An 18832-nucleotide genomic window follows, 5' to 3' on the forward strand; every position below is an offset into this window, starting at 1 on the left:
GGGGGAGGTGAAAACTCTGAGCTACCATCTCGCCTTTCTCACTGGGACAACAAGCAAGCTGGAAAATCTGGCAGCGAGTTTAGATGCCCATTTCCCTACCTAATGTAATTTCCAAGTATGCCTTTAAATGTACTGCTGGCCAAACCAGGCAAAACATGCCCCTATCCACAGATGTGCAACGCATGTCATCCATAGAAGAATCATTTACTTGAGGCTTTCAATAACCCATCAGTGGACCTGTTTTTACATCAAGGTATTCATGCTACTTCAGGCTCACACAAGCTACTGATTATTTTTTCCAAACGCTACTGTTAACCTGTAAAAGATCAGGAGGTTGAGGTACAGTCAGCATTATTTTGGTACTTGCAACTGAAGGTGATTACAGTTTATTGTTTTGGCCTCAATCTTGTAGTGTTTTCCAGTATAGGGTCTTTATAGATCTGCTTGGTTCACTTTATTCCTCTGTCTCTCGCCATCCCCTCCCAACCTTAATTGAATGACGTTTTACTTACTACAGGAAGATTTGCTCTAAATAGCATTAAAGTAACATTGGTGATTGTTCGAAACAGGTCCCCCATACTGGACTCAGCCTAATAAAATGGAAAAGAGATTGCACGCTGTGCCAGCAGCCAACACCGTGAAGTTTCGCTGCCCAGCAGCAGGGAACCCAAAACCAACAATGCGATGGTTAAAAAATGGCCGTGAGTTCAAACCTGAATATCGAATGGGTTCATATAAGGTAAGGGTTACTTTTCTTATTTATAATGGCATAAATTTTATAAATTTATAGATTGGCCTCTAACGAAGAACAATGTAAAAGAAAATCTTGAAAATTGATTTACATTGTCCCAAGTCATCTCGGAAACCAGTATGTTGCTGGAGGTTTGTGGTGTACGTGACTTGGTTAGATTCAGTGCAGTGGTTTTTCCACTTGGCAGAAACAGTGGGACCAAACAGGTTTACACTTGTGCACACAGCTTTTTGCTTTTCAATGTAGACAGTTGTGTTTGTGTCTTGCTCATGTACAATCACTGCTTTCAGTTATAAAGTGTCTTTAATGTGGAAAGAGTTGTGTTTCCAAGCATAACAAAAATTGGTTCTTCATCCAAAAGAGGTGGTTGTAGGAGGGCAAGCATATGCTTAATCAAAGAGTTTGGTTTCAAGAAGCATAGGGAGATGGAGAAGCTGAGAAGTCTGGAGTTGGCGTTTCACAGTCTAGGATAAATGATACAAGAAAAATTAAGTCAGTGGGGTTTCATTTACTGAAGGGGTAAAAACGATAAAGAGAAAGGATATCGCTGAGGAATTAGAACACTGATATTAAATATCAAGACTAGGGGAAAGTGGGCTACGAAAAGAATTCCAGATGGATGGGGAATGAAAGGAGTAATTGGGAGCTGTTTCTGTGATGAAGCACTGTGCAGCAAACAAGTATCAAAGATTTTTCCAGCTGCCACAAATAAAAAGATCAGGACTATGTCAGCCCATTCAGGCACTAAAATCTGATTGATACTGATGCTTTCCCAAATCTGATTTTAGCTTTTGAATTTAACCTGCTTTGTTAGGATATAAAATCAAATTTAAGAATCTTCTATATCCACTCTGGAATGAAAAGTGACCTCTGATTTGATTACTGCACCTCACATACTAAAGTTCTAATCTTGTAACACTCTGGTATAACTAACCTCTATACAATGTTTTGGCAAGGTATTGTAGCCAATATCTGAATTAATTTGAACTAGCAGTTGACAGTACTAGATAACTGCTAATAGTACCCCATTTCTGATTTTACATTGGTTTGATGAAACATAAAAAAGTTAGATGGGGATTTAAGATAGCCAGTCTGTTGCTGCTTGTATTCCTATCCTGCAAAGTTGAAAATTGTCCTGAATGTATACGAACCTGCTGTGAGCATCAAGTGATATTTTGAATATTTTTCTAAGCAATAACGCAGTGAACAATACATATAATCTGAAGCTTTGTTCATCAGTCAGTTTTGCAATGGCGCTGCTTGTCAAATTATAATATTACAGTGCATTTAGTGAAATTTCCAAACCTCACTTTATGCATGAAATAGAAGTCCTTGCATTAGAATTTAAAATCTGTGTTACATTTGTATGTGTGCCAGAACTGTTTATATTCTGGACACTACTGCCTTTGAATTTCACATGTCGCCAGTGTACTGTAAGCACCAGAAAATAAGAAAGGTTGTTTACAAAAACAGATGGAAGGTTTCTTTTTGCATTTTAGTGTACTGAGATTTGAACTGTTAGGCTACAGGACAAAGCATCTGCCAAATGCTCTGTCTGCAAGATAGAGTCTCTCATTCAACAATGAGTGTCAAGTCAGTCATAAATCAAATAAAGGAGGGCACAAGGCGTCAAACCTTCTATATGTGAGACAATCACAGATGATGTTTAGTCTGGTCTGTACGACTTAAAACTGGTTCGTTTATTGGAAAGGAATAGTGATGTGAAGTTTTTCTTGTAGAGACTGTGTATGAAGCCTGTTTGGTTCCTACAGTTCTACGAATTTGTATCAAAATTAGAATTTGGGATCTAAAACTCACATATAATAAATTATTCAGGATGTAAAAGAACCTTTCATTGCTGGGGATATCGCAGTGTAGTTATGCCAGTTTGGTCCTTATCTCTCAACACTTTAAAAATTGTTTTCACATAATGAGAAGCTGACAGAATGGACCTCACACTATGAATGGGACATTGTGTGGAAAACACAAGATCAACCTTTTATCTGCCTACTGATTTCTTAGCATAAAGTTTATCAATACATTGTGAAATGGCAGAAAAAGCAGGTGCATTTATTGATATTGCATCTGCTCTTGAATGTAGAGTGATACTGGATTCAAAACAAATGCTTGATTTTAAATTTCTAAACAATCCGAAACTAAGAAAACTTGTATTTTAATTATTGTATTTTATCGAATTTCCAATTGAGTTTCAAATTTACAATCTGAATGTTGAGTTCAATGATGTCCAAGCATGACCACTATTTTATTTCTCCAGTTGTCATTTATAGTTCTAATGACATTGACAAAACTTAGACCCAAATTTTGATTCTTCGCTTGTTCTTTGTTCCCCTCACTTGCCTCTTAGTCTGCAAAGTGTATGTTTTATCTCTCACCAATTCTGACAAAAGATTAGCATTTCTTTATATCTCCTTCACTAAAATAGTGTGTGTCCTATTGAATATTTTAAGCAGTTTAGTGTTTTGTTTCAAATTTCTGTACCAGAATGCTTTACATGGCAAACAGGGCTGGCATAGTGTAGTGGTTAGCACAACACTTTACAGTACTGTACCAGTGACCCGGATTCAATTCCCACAGCTGCCTGTAAAGCGATTGTACATTCTCCCTGTGACCATGTGGGTTTCCTCCCACAGTCCAAAGACCTACTGGTTGGTAGGTTAATTGGTCATTGTAAATTGTCCTGTGATGAGGCTAGGATTAAATTGAAGAGCTGGAAGGGCCTATTCCTTGCTGTATCTCAATAAATATAGAAATAAAAAGCATCTGTGGAGAAACAGAATCGGATTTTAGGTCGGTGCCCTTAATCAGAACTAGAAAAGTGAGAAATTGAGCATGTCTTAAATTGCAGAGTGGCAGGGGTGGAGAGGGAATTTCTGTAATAGGGTGGAGGCCTGGTTGCCCAGTAACATAATTGCTTTCTCTCTGCAATTTAAAATATGTTTGTTTTCTCACATTTCTGTTTCTGAAGAAGGATCTTTAAGCTAAACAATTAACCATATTTCTCTTTCCATGGATGCTGCCTGACCTGCTCCTGCTGAGTTCTTGTGGTATTTTTTGCTTTTCTGATGATGTGGTAGAGGAGTGTTTGATGTCTCTAGGTCTCTACTCAATGTTCAAAAAGAAGAGGAGGTATCTCACTGAAACTGAATGAATACCTAAAGCCCTGGATGTTGTGGATCTGGAAAGCATGTTTCTGTTAGTAGGAGCATCTAGGATCTTAGGGCACATCCTCTAAATAATGGGATGTCTCTTTAAAACTGATGAGGAGTAATATCTTCAGTCAGAGTATAGAGGATCTGTGGAATCATTTACCACAGAAAGTGGTGGAGGCCAGGTTTTTGAGTGTATTTAAGGCAGAGATTAAGTGATTCTTGATTTTTAAAACCATAAAACGTTACGGGAAAACAGGAAGAAAAAAATTCACCATGATTGAGTGGTGGAAAAAACTTGGATGGGCAGAATGGCCTTATTTTCCTCCTACATTTTGTGATCTTGTGGATTACTTTGGGATCTTCCATCCACAAGCACAATGCTCAGCTCTACAATGAATGTGTGAATCACTTATTCCACACATAGATGGGCTACTGTTAGCAGATCAGAAAAAGGAAGGATCATTTCCCGTCAAAGGTCAAGGATCTGAGATAATTCTATTTTTTCCACAGGGTGCTGTCTGATCTACTGAGTTTTTATAACTTTTTTATTTTAAATTTCCAATATCCAAAACATACTGATTTTATAGCAACACACATCAAAGTTGCTGGTGAACGCAGCAGGCCAGGCAGCATCTGTAGGAAGAGGTGCAGTCGAGGTTTCAGGCCGAGACCCTTTGTCAGGAAGTCCTGACGAAGGGTCTCGGCCTGAAACGTCGACTGTACTTCTTCCTACAGAAGCTGCCTGGCCTGCTGCGTTCACCAGCAACTTTGATGTGTGTTGCTTGAATTTCCAGCATCTGCGGAATTCCTGTTGTTTTCTGATTTTATAGCATTAATTTTTGAATACATAATATAAAATGTGTAGGATTAGCCAATAAACCATTTAATCCTTTTCTACAATTCACCTACATCCCTAAGTAGATTGAGGAGCTAACTTTATACTGTCCATTTATAAACTTGCTTTACAAAAATCTTCTCAAAGTTAAAAGTATCATCTCAAAGATTCAGAGTACATTTATTATCAAAGTTTGTATGTAGCATACAACCCTGGGATTCATCTTCCCCACCCCTCCCGCCAGACAGCCACAAAACAAAGAAACACCATGTTCAAAGAAAACATCAAACACCCACTGTGCAAAAAAAGCAAATCATGTAAATGGCAAAAAAAAGGCAAATAACAGACAGAATGTAAAACATAAAACTGCAGAGTCATAGAAACAGTCTAGAAATGTTCAGTGTAGTTCAGTAGTGTTCAGTTCAATTTAGCGCTGTGATTCACTGACTGCAGACCGCAGAGCTAGTCTGCGTCAAAATATCCCGATCAAAATCACACAAAACAGCAATATAAAAAGGTGTAACAAGAAGCCAGAAAGACTTGGAATATGAACTCTGCATAATTTGCCATACTTACGGTGGATGAAGCTGCCACGGTAAATTGAACTTGTGCTTACATATCTTTTGGGAATCCTGCGGACTAATAGTTCAGCAAAGTAACCACTATGCCCAAATAATGCAATCCACCTCTTGCATTAGATAAGTTAAGCATCTGACTTTCTATCTCAGTGCCTAAATCATTAATTATTGTTATGAACAGCTGGGGCACTACACAGGTCCTGTAAGGATAATATGCTGCTGTATCTCTCAGTTCTGTCTCCTACCTTTCAGTGCCTTGTTGAATTATTGCCACAGTGGGGGGTGGGGGGGGGAGGGTGGAAATCTGCAAGATAGGATAGAGTATCTATATCTATATATATCTGTTAGTTTAAGGCATAGGAGGGAAGTAAGGTAAGGTTGATGAATGATTTCTAAGCAGACCAAAGTTATTACATATTATTAAGCTAAATTCAATAGGTCTCTACAATAAGAACTAATAAGGAACCATAGCAAAACAGCAGCAGTACATAACGGATTCTCTGTTCTAATGCATCAACTTCTATTATAGTACAATGGACCCAAAATGGAAATGCACTTTTCTGGTAATCACCATCTATTCAATTCCAGGGATCAAGCTGAGTCAAAAACATACAGTTAAATCTTGACATTTAGTACATGATACTTAATTATGACTATCAAAAAATTGCTGCTTTTTCAACAGATTCGACCTCCACACTGGAGTCTTATTATGGAAAGCGCTGTTCCATCCGATAAGGGCAATTATACATGTGTGATAGAAAATGCTCATGGATCCATAAATCATACATATCATTTAGATGTAGTAGGTAAGTGGACATATAATCACCAAGCACCAAGATGATGTTAAATTTTAGAAATTATGACATAGTAAAATTATTTTGCTAGTTTTGCAGGTGAAGGAACATTTCAGCACACTATTTTATGTTAGAATATGACCATGTTTTCTGTTAATGCTGGCTGCATAAAATTTTAATAATATATTTTAGTTGCAGCATAAGTGGACAGCACAACTTTTGATTCTTTATACTTGGTAAAGAATTTTGATGTTGTAATGTGCATCTTCTTGACAAGACACTAAAGAAAAAACCTGCCAGTAATGGCTGCTGGATCATTTATCACATGTTTTACATGAGGTTTAGGAAGCAAGGATCAGGTGGGTCTATTGAGGAATATAGGGTAGCAAGGAAGGATCTTAAGAAGGGGCTGAGAAGAGCAAGGAGGGGGCATGAGAAGGCCTTGGTGAGTAGGGTAAAGGAAAACCCCAAGGCATTCTTCAATTATGTGAAGAACAAAAGGATGACAGGAGTGAAGGTAGGACTGATTAGAGATAAAGGTGGGGAGATGTGCCTGGAAGCTGTGGAAGTGAGCAAGGTCCTCAGTGAATACTTCTCTTCGGTATTCACCAATGAGAGGGAACTTGATGACAGTGAGGACAGTATGAGTGAGGTTGATGTTCTGGAGCATGTTGATATTAAGGGAGAGGAGGTGTTGGAGTTGTTAATATACATTAGGACAGATAAGTCCCTGGGGCCTGACGGAACATTCCCCAGGCTGCTCCATGAGGCGAGGGAAGAGATTGCTGAGCCTCTGGCTAGGATCTTTATGTCCTCGTTGTCCACGAGAATGGTACCAGAGGATTAGAGGGAGGCGAATGTTGTCCCCTTGTTCAAAAAAGGTAGTAGGGATAGTCCGGGTAATTATAGACCAGTGAGACTTACGTCTGTGTGGGAAAGCTGTTGGAAAAGATTCTTAGAGATAAGATCTGTGGGCATTTAGAGAATCGTGGTCTGATCAGGGACAGTCAGCATGTCTTTTTGAAGGGCAGATCGTGTCTAACAAGCCTGATAGAGTTCTTTGAGGAAGTGACCAGGCATATAGATGAGGATAGTGCAGTGGATGTGATCTACATGGATTTTAGTAAGGCATTTAATAAGGTTCCCCAGGGCAGGCTTATTCAGAAAGTCAGAAGGCATGGGATCCAGGGAAGTTTGGCTAGGTGGATTCAGAATTGGCTTGCCTGCAGAATGCAGAGGGTCATGGTGGAGGCAGTACATTTGGGTTGGAGGGTTGTGACTAGTGGTGTTCCACAAGGATCGGTTCTGGGACCTCTACTTTTCGTGATTTTTATTAACGACCTGGATGTGGGGGTAGAAGGGTGGGTTGGTAAGTTTGCAGACGACACAAAGGTTGGTGGTGTTGTGGATAGTGTAGAGGATTGTCGAAGATTGCAGAGAGACATTGACAGGATGTAGAAGTGGGCTTGGAAGTGGCAGATTGAGTTCAACCCGGAGAAGTGTGAGGTGGTACACTTTGGAAGGACAAACTCCAAGGTAGAGGACAAAGTCAATGGTAGGATACTTGGTAGTGTGGAGGAGCAGAGGGATCTGGGGGTACGTGCCCACAGATCCCTGCAAGTTGCCTCACAGGTAGGTAAGGTAGTTAAGAAAGCTTATGGGGTGTTTGCTTTCATAAGTCAAGGAATAGAGTTTAAGAGTTGCGAGGTAATGATGCAGCTCTATAAAACTCTGGTTAGGCCACACTTGGAGTACTGTGTCCAGTTCTGTTCGCCTCACTATAAGAAGGATGTGGAAGCATTGGAAAGCGTACAGAGGAGATTTACCAGGATGCTGCCTGGTTTAGAGAGTAGGGATTATGATCCGAGATTAAGGGAGCTAGGGCTTTACTCTTTGGAGAGAAGGAGGTTGAGAGGAGACATGACAGAGGTATACAAGATATTAAGAGGAATAGATAGAGTGGATAGCCAGCGCCTCTTCCCCAGGGCACCAGTGCTCAATACAAGTGGACATGGCTTTAAGGTAAGAGGTGGGAAGTTCAAGGGGGATATTAGAGGAAGGTTTTTTACTCAGAGAGTGGTTGGTGCGTGGAATGCACTGCCTGAGTCAGTGGTGGAGGCAGATACACTAGTGAAATTTAAGAGACTACTAGACAGGTATATGGAGGAATTTAAGGTGGAGGGTTATGTGGAAGGCAGGGTTTGAGGGTCAGCACAACATTGTGGGCCGAAGGGTCTGTACTGTGCTGTACTGTTCTATGTTCTATGTTTTAAACAAAGAAAACAGCAAGGCTTAATTTTTTTTAATTATTCAGTTTGTTGCCGTATTTTCAGCTGTGTTTTTCGATGTTGTATATGGTCCATTTAGGAGGGAACATAAATGGAGTAAAATCATTAAAAAAAAAGGTTGTGAAGTGCATAGGCAGTTACCTTCTGCTGGAAAATTGCAGTTTAAAAAAATACCACACGCAGAGATATTAGTGGTGTTGCACAAAGCAACCAAACAATATCCTTTTTCTTACCCAAAGCATTATTCATAGCTTCAACAATCAGTGTTAGGAGACAGCTTTGTGAGATATGTAAACAATTACTGTTCTGCCAAATGATGACTTCACAACATGTATTCTCCATGGTAGAGAACCCATAAATAGAATAGTTCTGAGCTGAAATGACTTACTTTCAATGACAATGTCTGACAAGGATTGTCTTTGGCCGTCTGATTCTGGGGTACAGTAATGTGAACCCGACACAGTCAAATCCTTCTTCGGAATTTAACGTAAAAGGCATTCAATTTGATTTTTTCAGCAATGCACAAGTTTTTTTTACATACTTGAATTATTATATATATTTCATTTTCATGTGAATATATAATAGTTTCTATGGAATAAGATTTATTTTTTGGAAGTATGTACTCTGTGGAAAAGGCTGCAGCCAAAATACAGTTTTTCACAGATTAATAAAGCATTTTTTTGGAATATTGTTTCATAACTTTCATTTTCAGTTAGGTGATATTTTCTGCAAGAGCCAGGTATATTGCATAAAATTCACATTTATCTTTAACTTTTATTTTGCTTTTTGCATATTCATTAAAATAATGTAACTGAAAACACAAGTGCTAGGGTATCTTCAGGCTAGAATCCTTCAGAAGATTACCAAACTAAAATGTCCTCATTCAGTTTCTAACTATGAGTAAATCTGATTTTCAAAACAGCCTGTGATTTACAATTGTGAATTAACATTATAATCTAAAAGAATGCTAATACTATAGTCTGGAAGTATTAATTTTGCCTCTGTTTGACCACAAAATATTTGCCAGTTGAAATTGTAACACACAGCGTTAACATTCTGGATAAATACACACTCTCCATTCATTAGCAACGGCATAATTGGCATTGAAGTGAACTTGTTCATTTGTCCACCTGCATTTTTTTACATATCCTTCCTTGGGTCTTTAGAAATGTGTTAGTTGTGATTCAGTGTATTTGCAATTAGAAGCTAAACTAATCTACAAGTAGGATAATATTTTAATTTGTAGTGTGCCACCAATTTTTCAAAGTTGAGGAATAAGTCTGCTATGTAGTTTGAAAGAGATAGATGACCTTCATCCCCATTAGATTGCAAGTTAACCGTCACTCCCAAAGTTTGCTTGCTTGAGTAAATTATGAAATTACGATTGTTTTTATTCCCAAAGGCTTGTAGAATGCCAATCTAGAGGACAGCCTTGAACATGAAAGTGGTGGTGCAGGAGAAAGATAATGGATGTGGGTGTAGTGGTTGCCCATAGATGCTGGTTAAGTCATTGTATTTAAAGAGATGTCTGTAAATGTGGAAGAGGTCCACAGATTGAAAACACACTTTAATCCCAACTGATTTTAGTCAAGAGTCTTGTGTGAGTATTGAATAACAAAGTTGGAAAGGCAACCTAGGGAGTTTTAAAAGTAGGTGATATTAGAGAAACAGATTGAGATTCTAATAGTTCTTGTATTGGGTCAGAGAAGTTCAATCTCATTTCTTGCCCTCCCCTGAAGTCATTTTGGCTGCCATGTCTTTTTTAATTTAATATTCACTTTCAGCATGATTAAAATTCCAAATTTGAAGTTGTTCTTGGCAGAAGATCAAGTGCTGATCAAATCATGATTAGGTGACGTAATGCTTACCTTATGTTTTTAAGCATGTATAATTTTCTGAGTTCACTGTCTCAGTTCAAAAGTGACATGTTTTTTTTAAACTGAAATCTGGTTTAAAACAAAACTTAACTGACCAGTTTGGTTGTTTTCATAGTGGTTTTAATTTGATTCTTTTATGAATATTTCTAAATGGTGCAGTGTGAAGAGAACTTTAAAATCATTTGATAACAGATTATCAGCCAAAATTTAATTATAGATTTAAAACTACATTCCCAACACCAAAATCTTATCCAAATGCTGTTAGTGTTCATAGCTATTAATACATTTTCAGTCTTGACTAGTTTCATAATTCAGCCTCTTAGAGAGTTATACGGTATTGATCTGTAACAATTACAGGTATGTGTGGCTTAATGTCCACGATACGTTCTGTGAAATCAGACGTTATGTGACTTGGACGTTGTGTGAACACCATATTATATACTTAACAAACCTATATGAAGTACTGTAGTGCACCTGTATTGACTAAATAGCCAAGAACTTACACTAAAACTGTATACTATACACTATAATACATATATACACTATAATTTTTTATTTCATTTTAACCTTTTTAATTTTTTTCACTTTTTAAACTTTTATGTAAACACGTTCTTAGCCTATGTCACACATAGATCATCCACATCACTGTTCTCAACTTCCTCATGGTGATCCACTGGAAGAGTTTCAGGTCGAATAACCTGTGTTTGGAAGCCATGATGCACTTTACGGTAATATTTTCGAAAGAAAATTAAACAGAGAGATAACACTACTACACTCAAGATACGTGCGATACACGAGATTGGTTATGTCCACTACGTCACGTTCTCTGATCGGACATAACCAATCTCGTGTATCGTGGACGTTAAGCGACGCACACCTGTACTTTTCTAGTTGTGTTGAAAAGGTGGCTGAGCTAATTGTTTGCATTTGTTTAATTTGTAGCAACATTTGAATACATTTACTAGTGCATCATTTAGGAATTTCCAGAACACCTTCTTGTTTATATTCTGTCTCAAGTAACCATGACATGAACTGGTATAATCTCTTCAATCAGAGCACAAAATTTCATAGGTCATTGGAGGCTTGGGTTTAAACATCTGGTTTAGTTCACTACCAAAATAACTACTGGACTTTTTGTACCAGTAACATATTTGTACCATTAACACAGAAACAAAAAGAACCATAAAACATCAAGAATGTTAATAATTATGCATTCATAATTTGAACATTTTGAACATCAATATTTTGAAGATTATCTACTTCAAATTATTTTTACTTGACTTAATGTCTTTGGTTGTACTTCCCTGTCATAACTAGTTGTAACTTTGAGTTTGTTTAATCTTTTCAATTTTAGATTTTGTTAAATTTGATATATTCTGACAACAAATTTCTGTTCCTCTAATGTTTCCTCATAATAAAATCCACCATACTTCAGATCGAATTTGTCTTTGTCAGTTTTCTTTCCCACCCATCCATTGTTTGCAAAGGTGTTCTTGATTGTGTTTGAGTGTTGTGTTTTGTGATTTTCAAGCATCAATATGATTGCATAAACTTAGTTCAAGCTGCTAATCTGCTTGTATTGCATGGCCACATTTTCTATATATTGTCATTATTTTGTGAATGTTTGCCTTCAATTTCTTGAATGTTTAATGATACAACATCATTATTAAATAGATCTTTTCAAAAAATGTGAAAAAGCCTGAGGTAACGAATATACTGCTGAGAATGTAACTGTTCTGTTTTGATAGAGAATAAATACAGGTCTTCTGTGTCAATCAAGTTATATTTGAAACATATCAAATCTCATAGCACCATGAGATGATTGAATGATGGAGCAGATTTGATGAGCTGAATGGCCTAATTCTCATTCTATGCCTATTGTCTTATGCATAAAATATTATCTATTTTGCTAAATAGTTGGATAAATTCCATAAGACGATAACATATAGGAGCAGAATTAGGCCATTTGGCCCATCGAGTCTGCTCTGCCATTTCATCATGGCTGATCCAATTTTCCTCTCAGCCCAATCTCCTGCCTTCTCTCCATATCCCTTCATGCCCAAACCAATCAAGAATCTATCAACCTCTGCCTGAAATATACATAAAGCCTTGGTGTCCTTAGCTGCCTGTGCAAAAAATTCCACAGATTCACCACTTTTTGGCTAAAGCAATCTTCCTCACCTCTGTTCTAAAAGAATGCCCCTCTATTTTGAGGCCATGTCCTCTGGTCTTAGACTTCCCCACCATAGGAAACACCTCACATCCACCATAGGAAACATCTCCACAAATGGAGAAAGGCCTTTCACTATTTGATAGGTTTCAATGAGGTCACCTCTTATTCTTCTGAATTCTAGTGAATACAGGCCCTGAGCCATCAAACGCTCTTCATATGCAAGCCATTCGATCCTGTAATCATTTTTGTGAACCTCCTTTGAGTCCTGTCCAGTTTCAGCACATCCTTTCTAAGATAAGAGGCCCAAACTTGCTCACAGTACTCCAAGTGAGGCCTCACCAGTGCTTTATAAGTTTTCAACATTACATCCTTACTTTTATATACCAGTCCTCTTGAAATGAATGCCTTCCTCACTACAGACTCAACCTGCGAATTAACCTTTAGGGGATCCTGCACAAGAACTCCCAAGTCCCTTTGCATCTCAGTTTTTTTGCATTTTCTTTCCATTCAGAAAATAGTTAACCCTTTAATTTCTTCTACCAAAATGCATGGTCTCACACTTCCCAACTCTGTATTTCTTTGCCCATTCTCCAAATCTGTCTAAGTCCTTCAGTAGTCTCTTTACTTCCTCAAAACTACCTGCCCTTCCACCTATTTTCATATCATCTGCAAACTTTTCAACAAAGTCATCAATTCTATCATCCAAATCATTGACACATTACATAAGAATAGGTCCCAACACAAACCCCTGTGGAACACCACTAGTCACCAGCAGTCTGCCACAGAAGGCTCCCTTTATTACCACCCTTTGCTCCCTACCAATCAGCCACAGCTTTATCTATGCCTGAATCTTCCCTGTTATACCATGGGCTTGTAGCTTGCTAAGCAGCCTTGTGTAGCACCTTGTCAAAGACCTTCTGAAAATCCAAGTACACATCAACCGATTCTCTTTTGTCAATCCTGCTTGTTATTTCTTCAATAAACTTCAACAGATTTCTCAGGCAAGATTTTCCCTTAAGGAAACCATGCTGACTATGGCCTATTGTATCACATGCTTCCAAGTGCCCTGAGACGACCTGCTTAATAATCAACTTCAACATCTTCCCAAACACTGAGGTCAGATCAACTGGCCTATAGTTTCCTTTCTTCTGCCTCTCCCTTCTTGAAGAGTGGAGTGACATTTGCAATTTTCCTGTCTTCAGGAACAATTTCAAGATCTAGTGATTCTTGAAAGATCATTTCTAATGCCTTCACAATTTCTTCAGCCACATCTTTCAGAATTCTAGTGTGTATACCATCTGGTCCAGGTGACTTTATCTACCTTCGGACCTTTTAGTTTCTGTAAGAACCTTCTCTCTAGTTATGATAACTTCATACACTTCATGACCCCTGACACCTGGAACTTCCATCATACTGTCAGTTTCTTCCACAGTGAAGACTGATGCAAAATACTTATTCAGTTCGTCCACCGTTCCAGCTGTTCAGCATTATTTTCCAGCCGTCCAGTATCCACTCTTGCCTCTCCTTTACAGGTTATGTATCTGAAGAAAGTTTTGGTATCCTTTTTAATATTCTTGGCTAGCTTACTTTCATATTCCATCTTTACCTTCTTCTTGGTTTATTTAGTTGCCATCTGTTGGTATTTGGCAGCTTCCCGATCCTTATAGCTTCCCACTATTTTTTTCTTTATTATATGCCCTCTCTTTGGCTTTTATGTTGGCTTTGTTAGCCATGGTTGTGGGTTTTATATATATCCTTTGCTTTCCAAATTGCTTCCAGAAATTCCAACCATTGCTGCTCTGCCAGTGTTCTTTTCCGATCAATTCCGGCCAACACCTCTCTCATGCCTCTGTAATTCCTTTTACTCTACTGTAATGGGCTGATTCATCTGACTTTAGTTTCTCCTACTCAAATTTCAAAGTTAATTCAATCATATTATGATCACTTGTCCCTAAGGGTTCTTTTACCTGAAAGTCTCATATCAATTCTAGTTCGTTGCACAACACCAGTCCAGAATAGCTATCCTCTGATGGGCTCAAGCATGAGCTGCTCTAAAGAGATTTCATAGGCAGTCTAGAAATTCCTCCTCCTGTAATACAGCACCAACCTGTTTTTCACAATCTATCTGCATATTGAAGTCCCCTATGACTATTGTAAGGTTGCCCTTTTGGCAAGCATTTACTATCTCATGTTGTGATTTGTAGACCACATCCTTCCTACTGTTTGGAGGTCTGTATATAACTCCCAACAGGGTCTTTTTACCCTTGCAGTTCCTGAGCCTCTTTTCACAATGATTCAACACTTTCTGAACCTATGCCACCTCTTTCTAACGATTTGATTTAATTTTTTTACCAGCGAGCAATGCGACCTCCTATACCTTCCTGCCTATCCTTTCAATACAATGTGAATCATTGGATGTTCAGCTCCCAGCTATAATCTTCACCCATGATCCAGTGATGCCTACAACATCATATCTGCCAATCTGCAACTGTGCTGCCAGTTCATCCACCTTATTCCATATACTGTGCGCATTCAGATAAAACAACTTCAGTCCTGTATTCTCCCTTTTTGATTTTGTCCACCTTTTACATTGCAACTCATCTTGTTGACTGCAATTTTGCCCAATCACCACCTCTCCTTACTACACATTCCGAAGCACTTTGCATTGTTTGCTGAAAATGATGATAGCAGAATTAAAATAATTATCCTAATACCTTAGATTGGTGGAAAATTTTTCATTTGGCCTCAGGCATTGGAAAGACACCAGTGATTTTATTTCTGTCCTCTTTCTCAATGATATGAGTCATCTGAAACCATTAAAGTTGGAAGCCGAAGGACTGACTCACTTTCACATTTTCAGATCAGTTTCAGCCAGCGAAGTTCAAAGTAAATTTATTGTCAAAGTATCTATATGTACACCATATACAACCTTTTGATTCATTTTGTTGGGGGCATTTTTCAGTAAATCCAAGAACCATAACAGAATTACTGAAAGAGCACATCCAACAGGGCCACCAAACAGCCACTGTGCAAAAACAACAAACTGTTCAAATACAAAGGGGAGGAAAAAATAAACAAGCAAGAAATATCGAGAACAAGGGATGATTAGTTCTTGAAAATGAGTCCATAGGTTGTGAAAACAGTTCAGCAATGGGATGTGATGTTGAGTGAAGCTACACCCAATAGTTCAAGAACTTGATAGTTGAGGGTAATAACTGTTCCTCAATCTGGTGCTAGGAATCCTGATGCTAGCATAGCACCTTCCTGATAGCAGCAACGAGAAGAGAGCATGACCCGGGTGGTGGGAGGTCCCCGATGGTGGATGCTGGTTTCCTGTGACATCGCTCTGTGTAGATGTGCTCAACTGTAGAGAGGGCTTTACCCCAATGGACTGGGCCATATCCACTACTTCTTGTAGGATTTTCCGTTCAAGGGCATTGTTGTTTCCATACCAAGCTGTGATGCAACCAGTCAATATACTTTCCACTACACATCTATAGAAGTTCGTCAGAATTTTAGATGTCATGCCAAATATTTGCTAACCTCTAAAGAAACAGAGGCACTGCTGTGCTCCTTTTGTAATTACACTTGTGTGCTAGGCCCAGGACAGGTCCTCCAAAATTATAACACCGAGGAATCTTAACTTGGTGAGCCTCTGATCCCCTGATGAGGAATGGCTCATGGACCTCCAGTTTCCTCCTCTTGAAGTTAGTAATCACTGGAGGAAATGGATAATTTAGCATGTGATACACAAAAAAGTAGTCATGAACAACTAGTAGGGTGATGGATTGAGAAACTGATATGAGGAACAATAATTTATTGTTTTAGCTGCTGGTGCAAAACAGATCATACGCTTTGGAAGGCCAATGTCTTTGCTTCAAAAATCGATTTACAGTTTAATGCTTAATCCTCTAAAGCTTCCACTAAGCAGTTAATAATGTTCTTCCCAACTAAAAAGGTTTAAAAATTTGTAGTTTTTCATTAAAACACCGGATTATCGCATACAGTATAAAACCAGCTATCTACCATAGGATGTAATAGACTTTGTATTTGCAAGGGCTTTTTTATTTTTAGGTTGAATTATATGAGCAGTCAAGACAGTACATAAAATAATATTTTAATTTTGCACTGGATTTGCTCTTCTAGAATGGGTTGTTCATCTTTTTTTTTCAAACTACTCATCTGCTCCATTTGAGTTTATTATTGATAGTTGTTCTAACATTGCTATTACTTATTATGAGTACACTTAAAACTTAGCCCCTGTGGACAAAGATGAAGTCACTTTTAGGCAAATGTACAAACCTGTGCTTTTACTTAGCTGGTGTCTAAATGGCCCACTGCTGAGTGGCCCCAACATGCGATTTTGACAGGCGAATATATAGCTGTTGACTAAATCCTGACAGTAATGAGTCTGACTTTGATGTATTTACCTCAGAGCATGGGGCTTAAAACAAGAAGAGACTAGGACCAAAGCACAGAAGAATTTACACTACATCTTGCTCTCAGGCAATTTGTTGTTAGGTGAATAAAGAGGCTTTATTAAATCCACTGGCAGCTGAAGGTATTTGATTTACACCTGGTACTGGCTGTGGTTGCATAGCTATAAGCAATAATTATGCAAATGGCCTTGCGGAGAATGCAATTATTTTAATACTATCTGACAAGGGCCTAGCTCAAATATCCAGATAGTAATTTGAGGATGCAAGCAGGGAAGTGCAACATTGGATGAAAGTTTACTTTATTATTTCTAGTCTCAGTGGATTACAGTGTAGATTGTAAATATACACTCATTATTCTTTTAGATCTGTTTTAATGCCTTAAACTTTACACTGTGATGGTTAACTTCATTTCTACACTCTCTTTTTGAATTTACTCTGAAGTTACAATGATTATTTGCTTTCAGCTTGGGTTAATTTCCTGGAATGTTTTTTTGCTGTATGAGTACTTTTCCGTGAAAAGTAGAAATCTATATTGCTCCAAAGCTGATCCAGGTTTCAAATTTTACAAAAAAGAACACATTTTATATTTAATCATTTAACCTATTAAAATCAGTTTCATGACAAAGAATGTTGACTAAATCCTGACGGTAAGGAGCCTGACCTTGATGTATGTTCACAATAAAATTCCCAACATAACTTTACCACAGGGTGATTTTAAAATGTCTTTGATTTTACACTTTTATTTGCATATTTTAGAAGAAAATGGAAAAATGCTATTTCAGTACAACCACACACTCTTAGAGCAGGGTTCCCAACCTGGGGTCCACAGACTCCTCTGTTAATGGTAGGTGTCCATGGCATAAAAAAGGTTGGGAACCCCTGCTCTTAGAGATTATCAAACAAGGACAGGCAAAAAAAAGGCTCCATTTCTGAATACCACTTTGTCTTGCCAAAATTGCTGGGAAAATGAACTAATCTCTTGTGCACATCCTGCCCTTTTTTTAATTTTAAATTTATTAACAAAGAAATATGCCCCAGAGGAGTTAAGATGTCAGACTTTTGAAAGTTACATTACAAAACTGAAATCAGTTTATTACATGCTGTATGACTAGTTACAGTTGTGATGACTGAAACTGCTTGAGAAAATTGGTTAATGCAGAATAAAATTTTTATTTATGATTAGAATAGCTATGAATATTTGTCATGTTCAGGTTAGTGTGACCACAAAAAGTTCAGACTCTCTAATAATATCTGAAAGATATATTAGTCAGGTCAGTTTGACCTTAATGCTGTCTCAAGATGATCTACTAGTCATCTTGAATCTTTAAAATCTGGTATCCATTATTTGGTTTTTATTGAAACTCTCTTTATACTTCCTGCCTCAGTATTGAGATTGGGTCATTAACTTCTTGCCTGCCACCTGTTCAAAGATTAACCATTAGAAAATACACTTTCTTCATATCAGGCCCGTGCTGGTGAGCTCTGAAACAGGAGATTGCCAACCATTGGAATAATGTACACTTCTAACTTATTATTCTGCTTTCAGGTTAAAGTGGACATCTTTTCACTATCACTCTATATTTAAACAAAAAAAACTTATTGTTGTAAATTCACCTTGGATGTCAGCACCAAATGGGTGATTGGAAACTGGCAGCCTATTTTTTCACTGATTTGCTGCTGCACATTTTGCATTACGACCTGAAGCAAATTTAAGCCTTTTGTTTCTTCATTAATATTAGTAATAGAATAACTTATTCACAGACCAAAAGTTGGAGGAATTCAGCAGGTCCGGCAGTATCATGGTGAAGGGTTTTGACCTGAAAGGTCATCTCTTTATTCTTTTCCATAGATGCTGCCTGATCTGCTGAGTTCCTCCAGCATTTTGAACATGTTACTCTGGATTTCAAGCATCTGCAGAATCTCTTAT

At 37.9% G+C, this 18832-nt stretch overlaps 1 protein-coding gene across 9 annotated transcripts in view; it reads left to right on the plus strand.

Moving 5' to 3' along the window:
• LOC134359050 (fibroblast growth factor receptor 2-like) overlaps positions 1 to 18832 on the plus strand; it is a 191019-nt gene that overhangs the window by 126780 nt on the left and 45407 nt on the right. For all 9 annotated transcript variants that reach the window (XM_063071906.1, XM_063071905.1, XM_063071909.1 and 6 more), the window contains 2 exons: positions 570 to 739; positions 6017 to 6140. In XM_063071906.1, the coding sequence (XP_062927976.1) occupies positions 570 to 739; positions 6017 to 6140 (294 nt within the window). The remainder of the gene's footprint in view (positions 1 to 569; positions 740 to 6016; positions 6141 to 18832) is intronic.

The sequence above is a fragment of the Mobula hypostoma genome, chromosome 19, assembly GCF_963921235.1.
Source record: "Mobula hypostoma chromosome 19, sMobHyp1.1, whole genome shotgun sequence".
NCBI classification, from domain to species: domain Eukaryota; kingdom Metazoa; phylum Chordata; class Chondrichthyes; order Myliobatiformes; family Myliobatidae; genus Mobula; species Mobula hypostoma.